The 15,688-nt window shown below is 47.2% G+C and overlaps 7 protein-coding genes across 7 annotated transcripts; 6 read left to right on the forward strand and 1 right to left on the reverse strand.

Moving 5' to 3' along the window:
- Positions 1–78: 78 nt before the first annotated feature.
- On the forward strand, positions 79–3,125 carry N7529_009759 (uncharacterized protein; the record flags this gene model as incomplete). The annotated part of the gene is made up of 5 exons (XM_057245286.1): positions 79–118; positions 170–308; positions 361–645; positions 700–1,307; positions 1,372–3,125. 5 exons carry the CDS (start codon positions 79–81, stop codon positions 3,123–3,125), a joined length of 2,826 nt encoding a protein of 941 aa, XP_057093549.1.
- Positions 3,126–3,887: 762 nt separating this feature from the next.
- Positions 3,888–4,966, forward strand: N7529_009760 (uncharacterized protein; the record flags this gene model as incomplete). The annotated part of the gene is given in 4 exon segments (XM_057245287.1): positions 3,888–4,049; positions 4,102–4,368; positions 4,387–4,665; positions 4,688–4,966. Coding segments are annotated over 4 exon segments (987 nt in total), but the record flags the coding sequence as incomplete, so codon positions are not given.
- Positions 4,967–7,245: 2,279 nt separating this feature from the next.
- N7529_009761 (uncharacterized protein) lies at positions 7,246–7,449 on the reverse strand (the record flags this gene model as incomplete). The annotated part of the gene is made up of 1 exon (XM_057245288.1): positions 7,246–7,449. One exon carries the CDS (start codon positions 7,447–7,449, stop codon positions 7,246–7,248), a length of 204 nt encoding a protein of 67 aa, XP_057093551.1.
- Positions 7,450–7,753: 304 nt separating this feature from the next.
- On the forward strand, positions 7,754–8,050 carry N7529_009762 (uncharacterized protein; the record flags this gene model as incomplete). Its single annotated transcript, XM_057245289.1, has 1 exon — positions 7,754–8,050. One exon carries the CDS (start codon positions 7,754–7,756, stop codon positions 8,048–8,050), a length of 297 nt encoding a protein of 98 aa, XP_057093552.1.
- Positions 8,051–9,358: 1,308 nt separating this feature from the next.
- On the forward strand, positions 9,359–10,282 carry N7529_009763 (uncharacterized protein; the record flags this gene model as incomplete). The annotated part of the gene is made up of 1 exon (XM_057245290.1): positions 9,359–10,282. One exon carries the CDS (start codon positions 9,359–9,361, stop codon positions 10,280–10,282), a length of 924 nt encoding a protein of 307 aa, XP_057093553.1.
- A 909-nt stretch (positions 10,283–11,191) lies between these two features.
- On the forward strand, positions 11,192–13,141 carry N7529_009764 (ER oxidoreductin; the record flags this gene model as incomplete). The annotated part of the gene is made up of 3 exons (XM_057245291.1): positions 11,192–11,293; positions 11,354–12,945; positions 12,997–13,141. The coding sequence occupies 3 exons, from the start codon at positions 11,192–11,194 to the stop codon at positions 13,139–13,141; spliced, it is 1,839 nt and encodes a 612-aa protein (XP_057093554.1).
- A 720-nt stretch (positions 13,142–13,861) lies between these two features.
- On the forward strand, positions 13,862–15,370 carry pex13 (peroxin PEX13; the record flags this gene model as incomplete). Its single annotated transcript, XM_057245292.1, has 3 exons — positions 13,862–13,910; positions 14,020–14,544; positions 14,598–15,370. The coding sequence occupies 3 exons, from the start codon at positions 13,862–13,864 to the stop codon at positions 15,368–15,370; spliced, it is 1,347 nt and encodes a 448-aa protein (XP_057093555.1).
- Positions 15,371–15,688: the final 318 nt, after the last annotated feature.

Raw genomic sequence — 15,688 nt, forward strand, 5'->3', positions numbered from 1 at the left:
ACAACTCTATCTGTTAGGGACTGTTTATCGTCATACACTCCTCTGACCTGAACAAAGACCACGGACCCGGCAACCGCAATGACGGACTCTTGTCAGCCGCTGAGGATTCTCTCGCTTGGTAAGACTGTCTGGTTCAAGTAGCCCACACTAAGTCACTAATCGTTCGAAGATGGGGGTGGAATCCGTGGCATCTCAAGTCTTCTCATACTGGAGAGGATCATGGAGATGATCCGCGATGCTGAGCGCCTTGACCACGTTCCGCGACCGCGCGACCATTTTGACTTGATCGGTGGCACAAGCACTGGAGGGTATGGCTGAATGCTCGATGCATCTGAGACATCATCGCTAATTAACCCCAAGGATTATCGCTATCATGCTTGGAAGGCTAGGCATGACAGTCGATGAATGCATACGAGCATATAGACAAGTTGCGGAGCAAGCATTTACCCCAAAACGGACATCAATATTACCTGCATCGCCCAAAGGTGCTTTCTCAGCAAAAGCTCTCGAAAATGCTATGAAACAGGTAGTCAGAGAGTACTGTACGCACATCGAATGCGTAACCCGTCGGCGCCAAGGCCAGACAACTGTCAATACGTGTTCACATTGCGATATGGCTTTCCGGGATAACACATGCACGAAAACGTGAGTTTGTAATGCAGAATGCCTGATTAGGTAGCCTTTGTTAATATGCTACAGTGTGGTCTTGGCGATCACGAAAGATAATGTCGATGCACCACCAACGCTCTTCAAGACATACGATCGATCCGCTGCCTTCGATAGTTCTACTGTTTGGCAGGTCGCACGAGCGACGTCAGCAGCAACGACCTTTTTCAAGTCCATCAAAGTTGGCCGAGATGAGATCGAGTTCATTGATGCCGGTTTTGGTTACAATAATCCATGCAATATTCTGATCCAGGAGGCCCAGCGAGAGTTTCCTGATCGCGGAAGAATGCGGATTCTAAGCATCGGAACTGGCCTAGGTGATGTTGTTACTATCAAAGACAAACGATTATCTATCATTAATGCGCTGAAAAAGATGGCCACATCATCTAAGAAAGTAGCAGCCGACGTCGATTATCGCTATGGCGCTGATAGTGAATACTTCCGTTTCAATGTTGATCAAGGCCTTCAAGATATCACGTTATCCGATTGGGAGAAAGCTAGCAAGATATCCGCACATACCCGGAACTACCTAGCGGAGAATGAGCGGGTGATCAAGAAACTGGTCGATGAAATCACCCGTCCTCGTCAAGACTCTATGGTGAATGAAGATAGGCCGATGAGCCGTGGAAAAGCCTGTCTTAGTTAGTCCAGACAGGAGCCCGACTCACTAAGCAAGATCTACTAACACTCGAATGGCTTTCACAGGCGGGCCTTTTTGTTTGATCCCACTCCGTCAAAACCGTCACTTTGTAGGACGTAGAAAGGAATTAGATGGGCTTCAGCAGAAAGTGCTGATCCAGAAGGATAACGGGCGACTCGCAATCTTCGGGCTAGGAGGCGTCGGCAAGACCCAAATTGCACTGCAAGTTGCGTACTGGGCGAGACAAAACATGCCCTCTTATTCTATCTTTTGGATATCAGCACTGAGCAAGGCGAGTTTTGAGCAGGCTTGCACGCAGATTGCGACGAAGCTAGGAATTAGCAAAATCTCAGATAATGAAGATACCATGGAGTCAGTGCAACGACATCTGAGTTTGGAATCAACCGGACCCTGGCTTCTGATTGTGGACAATGCAGACGATATGGACTTGCTCTTTGGAAGCTCAGATTCGCCAGGAGGAATGAGCCAATATCTTCCAGAGAGCGAGCTCGGTGTGACACTACTAACTACTCGCTCTCGAGAGATAGCTGTGTCATTTGCTGGCAATGAAGTCACGAATCTCCAAGAAATGCATTTACAAGAGGCGACAAGTTTATTGGAAAAATCACTGATCCAAAAAGACTCGCGTGAAGATAGAGAAGAGACAGTGCAGCTGCTGGAAGAACTCAACAATTTGCCTCTAGCGATCACGCAAGCAGTTGCCTACATGAACACGGCAGATATATCAATTTCAAAATACCTCTCATTGCTACGCGGCACAAAGAGTGATGTGATCAATCTCTTAGGCAGACAATTTCACGACAGCACTCGCTACAGGGGATCGCAGAATGCCGTGGCTACCACCTGGCTGATCTCCTTTCAGCAGATCCACAGAACGGATGAAGCTGCAGCCAAATTATTGTCATTTATCTCGTGCATCGAGCCAAAGGCGATCTCACAGTCGCTCCTACCTGACTTTGGATCAGAAGAACAAATAGTCCACGCTATTGGCACATTGTGTGGTTATGCCTTTCTAGCCGAAAGAGATGATGCTTTATATGATATGCATAGCCTGGTCCACTTGGCGACGCAAGTGTGGGTTCAAGAGCAAGGGTTCACAAAGCAGACAATGGAAAGAGCAGTCGGTCATTTAGCGGGCGTGTTCCCGTCCGATGATTATACCAACCGCAAGTTGTGGCGGACTTTGCTACCTCATAGCCTGCGGGCTCTCCAGGAAAGCGAAGGGCATGACACAGAGGAGAGGTCGGAGCTAAATCTGAAGGTTGCGCGGTGCCTGGAAGCAGATGGCAGGATCAGAGAGGCTGTATGTTGTTATGAAGAAATATGTCGGTGGAGTGAATGCCAGTACGCGGAGGACCACCCCTCTCGACTAGCATCCCAGCATGAGCTCGCCAGTGCATACCAAGCTGACGGCCAGATCGGCGAGGCAGTCAAGCTGCTTGAGCATGTGGTTGCAGTAGAAGAGATAACCCTCGCTAAAGAGCACCCTGACCGACTAGCATCACAGCATGAGCTCGCCAGTGCATACCAAGCTGACGGCCAGATCGGCGAGGCAGTCAAACTGCTTGAGCATGTGGTTGCAGTACAAGAGAAAGTCATGGCTGAAGAGCATCCCTCTCGACTAGCATCCCAGCATGAGCTCGCCTGTGCATACCAAGATAATGGCCAGATCGGCGAGGCAGTCAAGCTGCTTGAGCATGTGGTTGCAGTACAAGAGATAACCCTGGCCGAAGAGCACCCTAACCGACTGGCTTCACAGCATGCGTTGGCAAAATTAGAAAAGGTGTATAAGGAGTGATGGCATTGATGATCCACAACACGTACCATACCTAAACATGCAAACAATCACATTTAACTTGTCTTATTTTTGCTTATGGCTAAATGGACGTCCCTAATCATTCACCCTTAACAAACAAGGATGGATTGTTACCAATAGTCCAGCATACAAACAAATTCCTAGCAAGTAATCATATTGTTCAATTGCATTTCTATCTTTAGCAAGGCCAATATTATAGAGACGAATCTTTTGTTATACATCGATGGCACGTCTATTACGATACAAGGAAGAAAATTGGTTATAGTCTCTTCGTACTCTATTTGACTCCATACCCTAGCTTCAGTCTTATCCTTGGTTTTGGAACATCAAGAGTAGTTCGAGTTGGTACAATTTCGCGAAGAACTGTACATCTATAGAAACATTTAACCTTTGAGGGAAAGACTTGCGAAATCGAGCTATCAAGCCTTGTTGCTTTGTCTTCGTTATAGTGTATGCTGGACACGCAGTTCTTATCTCAAACTTTGATGGTGTTAGACTAGTAGGCAGGAAATGGGTCTTCCGTCCACCGCTCATATAGTTTTCAAATATCGCACACGTTATAACATGCTACAGAACCACTGGAAATCAGTTTCATCACTTCATTCTCTTTAGCTCTTCTAAAGTCTTGGCCAGGTTCGCTTTAGTCTACACCTGGCCTAGACCATCTTGAACACAGCGCCCGATCTCCAAATCTCCATTCCGAAAAAATCCAGATGTAGAACATGAAGCAAAACTTTGAAAGCCCTAAAGAAGATCGAGCAAGATGTGTCATCACAAAATAAAGGAAGCCGGACATCAGAGGATACGATCTGGCAGGTCCAGATCTCGCAGACAGCCAAAAAGGAGGATTTCAGAGGGACGGATACATTGGAACTTGAACATCGCAATAGTGAATCGACTGATAAAGTTAGCATGGATCACATCCTACAATGAATGGACCTGAACTAAACCGACAAAGCTATTGAATAATAAGAATGCCATCGAATTCGTGACCAACAAGCTATCTGCCGTCCCTGAGATCGCGGAGACTCATGAATCTTACCCACTTAACATCTTGCGGGCAGACCTACTGAAATACATGCTCTTGTGGTCCCACGGCGGTTTTAATGTAGACATGGATGTTTTCCCGGCTCGTTCCATCAAAACATGTCGAGCATTTCAACCCTTCTTCACGTTACTGACCAAGTCACTACAACATACCCATCCTAACGAATCCCTCGTGGCTGTAATTGAGATTGACTAGCCCTATGCTTCGCCGCAATTCATGCACAGCTGGCCTTGGACAAGGAGTTACGGATTGATCCAATTCACCATGTATGCTCCCATACGTTTCAGCCCGCTACTTCGAGAGACAATCGTTCACGTTCTAGCGCATACGAGAAGGCACAATAAGAGTCACGGTAGACTTTTCCGCAGTTGGTCCTATGACGAAAAGACTGTTCTTGGAGTTACGGGGGCAGATGTATTTACGGATGTCATCCTTGGAATTCTTTCCTCTTCTCTGCCTTGGACACATCCGCTTGTTTGACAATCACTTGTTGCAGATGCCGATATTGGTGATCCGGTCTCCCCAATCACTGGGGAGGTCTAAGGACGGGTATCTTGGGCTCCGTTTCGCTGACTTCGCGATCCTGTTTGTATCGAGGCCGCGTAGGCTACCCAGGGAGATTCTATGGGAGGGCTCTGCGTGTTGCCTATTAAGTGTGTGGACCAACGGGCAGAGGCATAGTAAGGCCAGTGGATTTAATGACTTTGATGCAAGTGCAAATCATCGGTTTGGACGAACATGGAAGAAGGAGTGGTACGGGTATATAGTCGTATGATAATCAGGATCGCATTTGGCTCTAACATGCAGCCGTATCGAACTTTTGTAATTATAGATTCAATATATAATAGGTACTTTGTTCCTTTCTTTGGGACTGGGGAGAATGTGAAAGGTAGCGAGATCTTATCTCCAGTCGTCTAGGAATTTGGCTTAGCTTGATACCTGATCTTTCTATAGTCTATTCATGGATTGTGTGAGATAATTATATAAGATGCTATCTATAAACTCCCAAGATTGCACATTGCTTAAATGCAAAGTTAATTTTCTTAAAAAAATGAAGCAAAGACAATAACACATCAGCAATACAAAGTTATATCATAGAAAGGAAAAACAACGACAACGAACTAAGCTAATGATTTCAAGCCGTGGCCGCAATGAGGAGGCACGTTTGGCGCATTTCCTCCCAAAATTTTATATCATCCTCATTATTGTCTGTATGGCTTTTCGAAGATACACCCAGGTCTGTTTGTCTCGTTGGCATAGTACTCTTGTCCTCTGAAAATCGGGTAGTAGGGAAATTTGTTGTAAATTTGTGCTTGAGTGATGCACATCGGAACCGATAGCTCTCCCCCTATTGCCCCCTTTTGCTAGCGAGGGTAGCAGATTTTTGAATATCTACCCAAAATTTCATTGTTTTGGAGTTGATTGGCTGCATCAGATTTGCGCTGTTGGTTAAAGAAAGTGGTGTAAGATGTTTGTTATATTGAAGGTCAAGAAAGCCCTAATAGCTGTGTGTTGTAGAATCGTAGAGCTTGAAGAACGACAAGAAAGTGAGTCGGAGTGAACACGTGTATGTTGTGCCTCCGCTCCCAAGTTGGGAGTCGGGGTATTGGTTGGATGTTGTAATTGGAACGTCATTATATTCCTAGAATGCGGCCATGAATATATCTATACGAAGGTGGCTAGGGCTCAAATTCATTTTTCTCTACGAAGAATTTCCAAAGATGCCATATTCTAAACTCTTTCTAGACACAGCTTCATATGTCCCTTCCAGGGTTTCTAGTCATGTACTCAATTTTTGGTTCCCTATGGAACAACAATCAAGTTCCCCCTTTAAATGGTTTCTTCGCTCCCACTGACCATACATCCTGTTGGCTTTTCTTTTCCTTTTTTTTTCATATTCTTTGCTTCTTATCAATGACGAGGCAGCAAATTGGTCTCAAGTTTCAATCAGCCATTCATCTATACCTCATTATGTGCTACTTTTCATTTTACCATAGTCCTCAAAACCATTAGGAGTCAAGCTAGAGTACACGTTGTTACTCATCGCAGATCTACATTTATGTTTAAATTTTCATATGGTTTGTTTTTAATCACCTTCCAGTCCTCCCATCACTCAGAACAATACCCGGGCAGACCGACCACCCCCAAAGTATCAAGTGAATAACACGGCGCAATTGATCTACAAATTTTCATTCCGAGGTAATCTAGATGTAGAGTATGAAGCAAACCTCTCAAAGCCCTAGGAAAGATCGAGTAAGCTGTGTTATCACCAAACGAAGGAAACCGGATAACAGCGGATGACCTGGCAGGTCGCGATCTTACTGACGGCCAAAGAGGAGGATCTCAGAGGAATAGATTCATTGGAATTTGAGCATCGCAATAGCGTATGGAATCATAACGTGAGTTTGGATCACATCCTACAATAAATGGACCTTACTAATCTGCACAGAAGAACTGATAGAACCGATCAAACTTCCTTCCCATGCGTGTGTACATTAATGTCCTCGAGGAATTGCAATAACATTGCATTCTTTTTCATCAACATAATCTTTTTAACCATTCATGATTGGGACTTGCGGCGATTCAATCAATCTTGCGCCATGGCTTGCCGAACTACTATTCCGCTGCATTGCATGAGATGCGTCTCCGCCCTATTTGCTTCTTTTGGGCTACCTGATGAGTCCTCAAGTTGTTCCTTTGTAGCTTGGAAAAGGGGATATGTGAGGTATGCCATCAATTATACACATGTGTCACTAGTTGCCGTAGCAAGACAGCCAATGGAGAATTTCTATAAACTTCCCATTGCAAAATTAGTCACAGTCCTAGACATTTGCTACGTACTAGACTGGTCAAGCGCGTTTACCTTTGTATTTAAATACGAACGCTTTGCATATTATTGGCTTTCTAATCTATTCTATGGGTGCTCAGACCTATGATCTGCAAAAAGGGGCGTGGGGCTGAAGTGATACTAATCTGGGTTAGCAACCAGATGATGAGGATGGAATTGACAAGTTCAGACCACTCACCATGAATCATAGGTTTTTTTTTTCTTTTTTATTTTTCGAGTTTAGGATTGACCGGCGCAACATCAGAAGGATTATGTTGGACTGTCGCGGCGGAATTTTGAAGCTCCAAGGATGTCTTGCGAGACCATGCAGCCATCGCCATGCCCAAGGCAACCCACGAGGGGATGTTTCCAAAGACAATCGGGACGTCTTTGGTTTTTTTGAAGAGATTGGGAAAGATCCTGGTATACATTGTTCAAATGCTCAAGTAACCGTTGGAGACGTATAAAAGGAAAATTGTACGAGAAGGTCGGGGGTTCAGAACAAGACCTATATGTGAATCAGGCTGATACCCCGACTCTCAACATGGAAGCGGAAGCTTGACAAATATAGCTACATACATCCATGGATAGATGCCCAGGTTTGTATGTACTCAGACTCATCCAAACTCTATCAAATTCACAAAACACAACTACGTTTCGACAGATGCGATTCCACTGTCATGTATTAAGGAAGCGAGAGCGATTTTCAATCGAGCCACAGTACTCATCAACCCGATGATTACAAGTGTCTTGGAGGAACTGATCGCACAGGTATCCACTCGCATCGTGGATCTCGACACCATCATGTCCCGCCACGACAGCATTCTTAGAGGCATGGAAATGATTACCCACCCACTCCTTGATTTTAGACTTCGTCAGCTCCCTGGCCTTGGGCAGCTCGGAGTCCAGCGCATCAGAACTGTAAGGTCAAACTGGTATTGGACTGGAGCTGATGACCTCATAGCCTTCCATTTCCGTGACCTGGGGGACCGCAGTGCGTCCCAATGCCTACAGCTCCAAGCAAATGAATGACTTTTTCTCGTGAGCTGCGTCGGTCACGGTTTTTCAGGCGGCGATTGGTTCATCGCTCCAAATTCCGGAAACGTTGGGGTAGCCGCTTGTGTGCTTTGAAATGAAGGTCCCTACGGTTATGAGTAAAGTTCCTGGGACGCATGCACGCTGGGCCTAATAGTTCACTGTGATGGGTAGTGGGATGTGAGTGTCGTCTGCGCGAAATCTGCTCATTGCCGCCTTGACAATGCGGTGCTTCAGGTTAATGTTCCCCACCTGCGAAGGGCGGGAAAGACGAGATTCTGAGACTGCCATGATCATGTTATGATGATGTTTGAAATGAGGTGGAATCGTTTCCCTCAAATATGAGTTAGATATAGATCTATGTACTTTGGAGGGAAAAGAGGAAGAACACTTGATTAGCGAAATGTGGGACTAGGTGCTATATTCATATTATTTTGCTGTAGGTAGGTGTAGGTAGAGAATCAGGCTTATGAATCAACTAATTCGTATCGTATTTCTGGGCATGTCAAGCTGCAATTACAAAGATAACGAATATGCTGGACGATTTACTACGGGATTCGAGGGCTTACTACTAACCCCGGGATTCAGAAGTCCTGAATCCCGATACTGGAGCAGTTAGGGCTTCTTTATTTACGATACATGTACATACTTTTCAAAACAAGCGGCAGTTTCTGGTATTTCAGTGTTACCAACTCCTTGTCTCATTCCAAAATTTCATTTGCTGATTATCTCAACCGGTTTTATATTGCATTAATGTTAAATCTCACTTTCCTGGGGATGTCAGATTATTCAAAGCCTTATGAATATTGACCAAGCACCTTGATTCTTTCTTTTTAGTTATGTGTCTCTTAGGTTGTTATCCAGTTGCTTCCAAGGTTACCTACTGTAAGATGGATCTCAGCTTTCCATGGCCCAACAATTCTCTTTGTCTGGTCTTTCTATGGCAGCCTTTCAGCTCAAGTGGATGCTAACAGTTCTCAACAAATCGTCAAAAAAGACCTCGGGAGTTTACATAGCTAATAATACCCTTGTGCCTTTGTTCGACTAATTTTTGTTTTCTTTTGGATAAGCATTGTCCCTTGTTGGTAACCTAAGTCCTTTACCATGAAACATAAATACAATGAATCCCCGCAATACTGCCTCATGTTTTGCACGTTCCGATCTTGTGATTATTATCTCAATTAAGCCTCAAAAGCATACCCATATTCTAAGCTCATTGCTGCAGCTTCTTCATAAACGTTTGTGAGTACTATATCACTGTCAACTTACAACCCTCTGAGAGAACATCCCATCCCAACCGCTACCATGTTTCTCAGAGGGGGAGAATTCTCCACATTGTTCTCCACATTGCTGAAAGAGAAGCATGCTAGCTTCTGCACCAACATGCAGAAGTTCATTTCTGATCTAAAATCTGACACTGTCCGCGAGCTCATCTTTCCACAGACGGGAGTCCTCTTCCTTCAGCTATCAGAGCTCCGCAGGATTGGCGAGTTGATGGGCACAACTGAGCCCTTCAATGAGTCTCTCAAGAACGCACCTCCTCAGTACTTCACTGCCCGTGCTCAACGCCATCAAAGCTTCTATGGAACCGAGTACGGCTACGCCTGCTGGTATATTCAGGCGAGCTTGGGCTGCACAATGACCTATTTGGTCGATGCTGATGCCTTTGAATCGATGATGGCTGATTTTGAAATAGATAATCTCAACATCTTCCCGCGTCTTCTACCTTTGGAGTCTGCAGCCTCAACGCCCTCTCTCTCAGGATCCCCGACACCTTTATATCCTTCCACTTCAGTGCCTTTAATCTCTGCAGAGATCACAAAAGCTATGCAAGCACCGGAGTCCTCAATCGGCTCTGACATTGCAAAGCTATCTCAGGCGAGTCGTCCAGCGATAACAGATTCGCTCGGAGGAATTCCCAGTCTTTTGCAATATTCAATTCCCGACCAGTCAGACCGTAGATCTAGAAATCCACGTGTGCGGGTGACGTCTCCAAATGGAAGAACTACCAGTCCCAAGCGAAACCGAACACGTCGCCGAGCGACTCCCTATCCTGAAAGAGGTGATCTTTACAAGGGACATTTAAGGAAGCATTCATCTGCCGGGACCCCTTTGTCGCCAATTCCTCCTCCTCCTTCTCCATACAGATGTACTGAGGGTCAGAATCTCAAACCCCCTGCAACTTCTACTGATATTCAGGCTCGTGAGCAGCCATTTTATACCCCGTAAGCTGATCAGTGGGTTGTTTAGTACAGATGGACTGGTATGTCCTGCATTCCACCTTCATGGCCCCCTTCTGCTGAGAGTCGCTCCTTGGACCCTCTTTAGGTGACCCTTGTTCGATGTTCTTTACCTCCAAGTCTAAGCCGATATTAAATTGTTAACTTTGGTTTTCTTTACTTTGGTTTTCTTTTTTTCTTTCTGTTTTCAAAAGTGTACATATTGTCTTCAGGAAAATCATACTTTTCATAGTACCACTTTCGCAATAGTCATTCCATGAAATATAAAAGTAGACTGAGTATAAAGCTCATGATTTATTTGCGATTTTGAGATCAACTTGAATGAAGATTTTGCAACCCTTTCCATCTTTTGTTTAGTAATTAGGGAAATGATAACACTATGTATACATTGTATCACTAATGGGGACTTGATCGTATATAGTAGGACGTATAATTTAGAAACAATATTCTGTGGCACCATATTCCAAGCCATCTCATTATCTCACTTGTCTCACAATCTCACCATCTGATCGTCTCACGAGCTTTTCAACATCTTCTAATCAACTTGCCACTGGAGGCTGATCTGTCACCGCCCCCAAATCAGTAACAACCAATCAGAGCCTCCTGTGGACGGCAGAATCAGGCCATTGTCATTTCTTGGCGATCGGCCGATCCTCCGCGCATTTCGAGGCCAGCTTGTCCACTATTTTTTTGGGTTCTTAGGCATTCCTCTTTGTTTCTGCTTTCTTGTTTCTTTATTTTTAATTCTATCATCTGTTCTCTCTGCTTGAACCATCTTTCCAAAATTCACGACTTACACCGAACTACGAATCGACTATCCCGCGGAATCTCCGGCCGTTGCGCCACCTTGCATATACACCGGTGACGTTGTTCGCTCCATATACCAGCAGTTGGAAAAATGAGGTCCACAGCAAGCCTTTGCTATGCGGCGCTTTTTGCCTTGGCAGGCTTATCCAGCGCCAGTGAAGAGGATATCCCACTAGATCCGACCAAGTGCGCGGTAAGACAAAACAAAGACCCCGGATAGGCAGGATACATAGCTGATCAATTGATTCTATAGCTGGAACCCTCAGCCATGGTATCGGATGCCTGTGTCTCGTACGGTGAAATCAACGGAATCAACGACCTCATTTTCTCGACCCTCAACTCTATCACGCAAGAAACGGACTTTTTCTCATACTACCGCCTAAACCTATTCAACACAGAATGTCCATTCTGGTCCGATGCGAACAGCATGTGTGGCAACATCGCTTGCTCCGTAAATACCATTGAGTCCGAAGAGGACATCCCGCTCACCTGGCGGGCAGAGGAACTGAGTAAGCTAGAAGGCCCAAAGGCGAATCATCCACCCCGCAAGATCCAAGCCGAGCGTCCAAAAGAACGCCCACTCCAAGGAGAGCTGGGTGACGATGTTGGAGAAAGTTGTGTGGTCGAATACGACGATGAATGTGATGACCGAGACTACTGTATCCCGGAGGACGAGGGCTCCGCCGGGAAGGGAGACTATGTGAGCCTGGTTGACAACCCAGAGCGTTTCACCGGATATATGGGAGAAGGCGCGCACCAGGTCTGGAACGCCATCTACAGCGAGAATTGTTTCATGAAGCCCATGGCCAATGAGCTTGAGGAACAGACGCTGAACGTTCCACTGGGTGGCCTCCAGGCAGCATCGGACTTCCGAAACGTGATCCACAAGGAGTCCCAGCGCCTGGAAGGCCTTCCGCTGGATAACGAGTGTCTGGAGAAGCGGGTGTTCCACCGGCTCATCAGTGGCATGCATGCTTCGATCTCCACCCACTTGTGCTGGGATTACCTGAACCAAACCACAGGCCAATGGCACCCTAACGTGCAGTGCTTCAAGGAACGACTCCTTGATCACCCAGAGCGCATCTCGAATATGTACTTCAACTACGCGCTGGTCTCGCGCGCTGTAACAAAGCTTCGCAAGCACCTGGACAACTACACGTTCTGTGCCAGCGACCCCGAACAAGACCGCGAGACCAAGAAGCGCGTGAACAAGCTCACATCGACTCTTACGACTCTCCCCAAGATTTTTGACGAGAAGATTATGTTCCAGGATCCCAGCGCTCTGGGATTGAAAGAGGACTTCCGCAACCGCTTCCGCAACGTCAGCCGCCTGATGGACTGCGTGGGCTGCGACAAGTGCCGACTATGGGGCAAGCTGCAGGTGAACGGATACGGAACTGCCTTGAAAGTGCTCTTCGACTACGACGAGACCAAAAACGGCGAGAACCCTCCCCTTCGCCGTACCGAGCTGGTCGCCCTGATCAACACCCTCGGTCGCATCTCGCACAGTCTCGCCGCTTCACGAAGCATGCAACGTGCCCTCCTGACCGGCACAACCCATATGTTCCCCGTACATGGCGCAGTGCCTTCGTCGCACCATGCCAATGCCCTCGCCGGTCAGGGCAGCAGACGAGTATTCAAGGATGGAAACAACAATTTCTACTTCGAGGGCGATAACGAGGAGGATTTCATTTATGGCCGAGAAGCGCCCGAGCGATACCCCTGGGAGCGCAAGCCGCGCAGCCCGGACGACGGGGTCTGGGAGGATATCAAGCACGAGTGGGACATGGTCTGGGGTACAGTCGGATATATCTGGCAGACCTGGATGGATATTCCTCGGACACTGTAAGTTGTAATGTTGATGTGGGTTTTTGACGATGATACTGACCATTGCAGACTTCGAATTGGTACCTGGGAGTCGGTCCGACTGTACAATTATTGGCTCGGTTTGCCGGTCCCTCCTCGCGCTTGGAAGCTGAAGGCTCCCCAGCCGCGCCCCCATACTCAGCCTCAACGGAATCCTCATCGGACTGAGTTATAATCTTTATATTATCTTGCATTGGCATCTGTATATACACGGCTCTGTGTGATGGCGTTCATAGACTGGGTTTAGGGATTTTCTTTTTGGAGTTGGATAATTCACCACGCTTTCGGTGTTATGATGTGAATAAACTAATTATCTATTCCATGCATGTTTCGGTATAACTTTATATGCGATGTAGGTGTAGTTGCCCGCTCGGTGAGATGTCCGACGTTGAAGTCTATACGGAGGATGCATTTGAAGTTACACACAGGTACAACGTACAATGTTATAGGCATATACAATCTACAATATTGTATAACTCGAACTCACTAGCTTATTAAGATCATCAATTGACTAAATACCCCATACTCCACTGTCTCAGGGTCCGAGATCTCTCAGACTGCCTCGGTCCCAGTCTGGTAGGTACATGCGCCACTGAAGAGATTTCTCGCAAAACACCATAGATATGTTTTTATGCACAATATAACTTTGGGATACAAATTGAATAGCAATAAACAATTTTAGTAGAACAACTCGAATAAACTCACATAGATGGGAATATCCAAGTAGTACTATACATAGTCAACTCCCCCGTATTTGTTTCGGCAAACCCCGACCTCGGCATCTCCACTCCCGGCCACATGCGTCTTTTCCTTTCCTCTCTTCTCTTCGTCATCGCCTTTACAAACTCCCATACTAGTCTGAGATCTCAATGCAAGTCCGTTAATATCAGTATTCATGGCGACGCCTTCGCCGCCGAAACCCTGGGAGAGAGCAGGAGCAGCTGGTAAGTCTCTTCTCTAACCGCGGCTCCATACCCGATCGCCACAAGAGTCACAGGGCGAGCCCCAGTCCCCATCAAAAACAATCATCTAATAATCCTCTGCTTCCACTAGGAAACACTTTATCATCAACACCCATCGCAGGCAACCCAGTTGCCTCTACCGCGATGACTACCACCAACCCCGCAACATCGGGCGCCCCCGACCTTCCCGACCGCCCTAGTACCCTCAACTCTGTGGTCAACAATACGGCTTCAAATTACTCACCCTATGGTGCCTCACGACTTGGAACCAGCGCCTATGGAACAGGATATGGTGGCATGGGCGGAATGGGGGGCATGGGAACTTACTCATCGCCCTACTCTCGCTTCGGTACTATGGGCGGCATGGGCTCCATGTACGGTGGCGGCTATGGAGGAGGCATGTACGGAATGGGCGGTATGGGAGGCATGGGAGGCATGGGAGGGATGTACGGCGGCATGCCAGGACAGGATCCCAATGACCCCAATAGTCTGACGAACTCTTTCGGTCAGAGCACCCAGGCCACCTTCCACATGATCGAGAGTATCGTTGGTGCGTTCGGTGGCTTTGCCCAGATGCTAGAGAGCACGTACATGGCCACACACAGTTCATTCTTCGGTTAGTTCAAACTCACCTGTTGCAATGTGAACATATGCTGACGTCTTTTATAGCAATGGTCTCGGTCGCAGAACAGTTTGGAAACCTGCGCAACACCCTAGGCTCCGCCCTGGGAATTTTTACACTCATTCGGTGGTTCCGCACATTGATCGCCAAATTGACAGGACGTCCTCCGCCAGCCGACGCGACATCCTTGACCCCCGCTGCCTTTGCAGCATTCATGGGGGGACGGTCAAGTCCCGTCACCCTCCCCGATGGCTCACCGGCTCCCGCCAAGCCATCCAAGAAGCCCTTCTTCATGTTCCTGATTGCACTCTTCGGTCTCCCTTACCTAATGGGCAAATTGATCAAGACAATGGCCCGCTCTCAAGAAGAAGAAGCCAGGCGTCGCCAGCAGCTCGTCGGACCAAACGGCGAACCTGGCTCCGCCTCCCTCGACCCAACCAAGCTGGACTTCTGCCGTCTCCTATATGACTACACACCGGAGACCCAAGAATCCAACGGCATCGATCTGGCCGTCAAGAAGGGCGACATCGTCGCCGTTCTCAGCAAGTCAGACCCCATGGGCAATGCCTCCGAGTGGTGGCGCTGCCGCGCCCGTGACGGCCGCGTTGGATACCTCCCGGGCCCATACCTGGAGACTATCCAGCGCCGACCAACCGCAGCCATCACGGCAGGCAGCGAGCCCACTTCTCGTGCCTCCACCATGAAGGGCGAGGCTGAAGGTCGCACGCAGAGTCTGTCGTCTCTGAGCAAGCCCGAGATCAAGAGCAAGATGGGTGATATCTCTCCCGAAAGCTTCCAGAAGAGCACATTCCACTCTTGAGCTATAGACCCCGGTGCTTGGTTTGAGCGTCTTAGACAGGTGTGTTTTTTTGTTGGTCAAAAGCTCTTCGAGCCTTGGTGCTCCTATATATCCCACGAGCGTGTTTCATGATCTGCTGTGCGGGCTACAGCCTGAAATTCTTGGCAATTATTCCCCGAGTCCAACCTGGGTTCTTCACTTTCCCTCTTCTTTCTTTACATGTTCTTTATCTCTTTACTTTTGGATTGGATTGATTTTAGCGATGGTCTTTTATGTATTTAGTACTTATTAGTGTATGAAAACCATACCAACAAACCCCAAAGCCCACATCGAGACATT

Source organism: Penicillium soppii, assembly GCF_028829465.1.
Source record: "Penicillium soppii strain IBT 18220 chromosome Unknown utg000007l, whole genome shotgun sequence".
Lineage (NCBI taxonomy): Eukaryota > Fungi > Ascomycota > Eurotiomycetes > Eurotiales > Aspergillaceae > Penicillium > Penicillium soppii.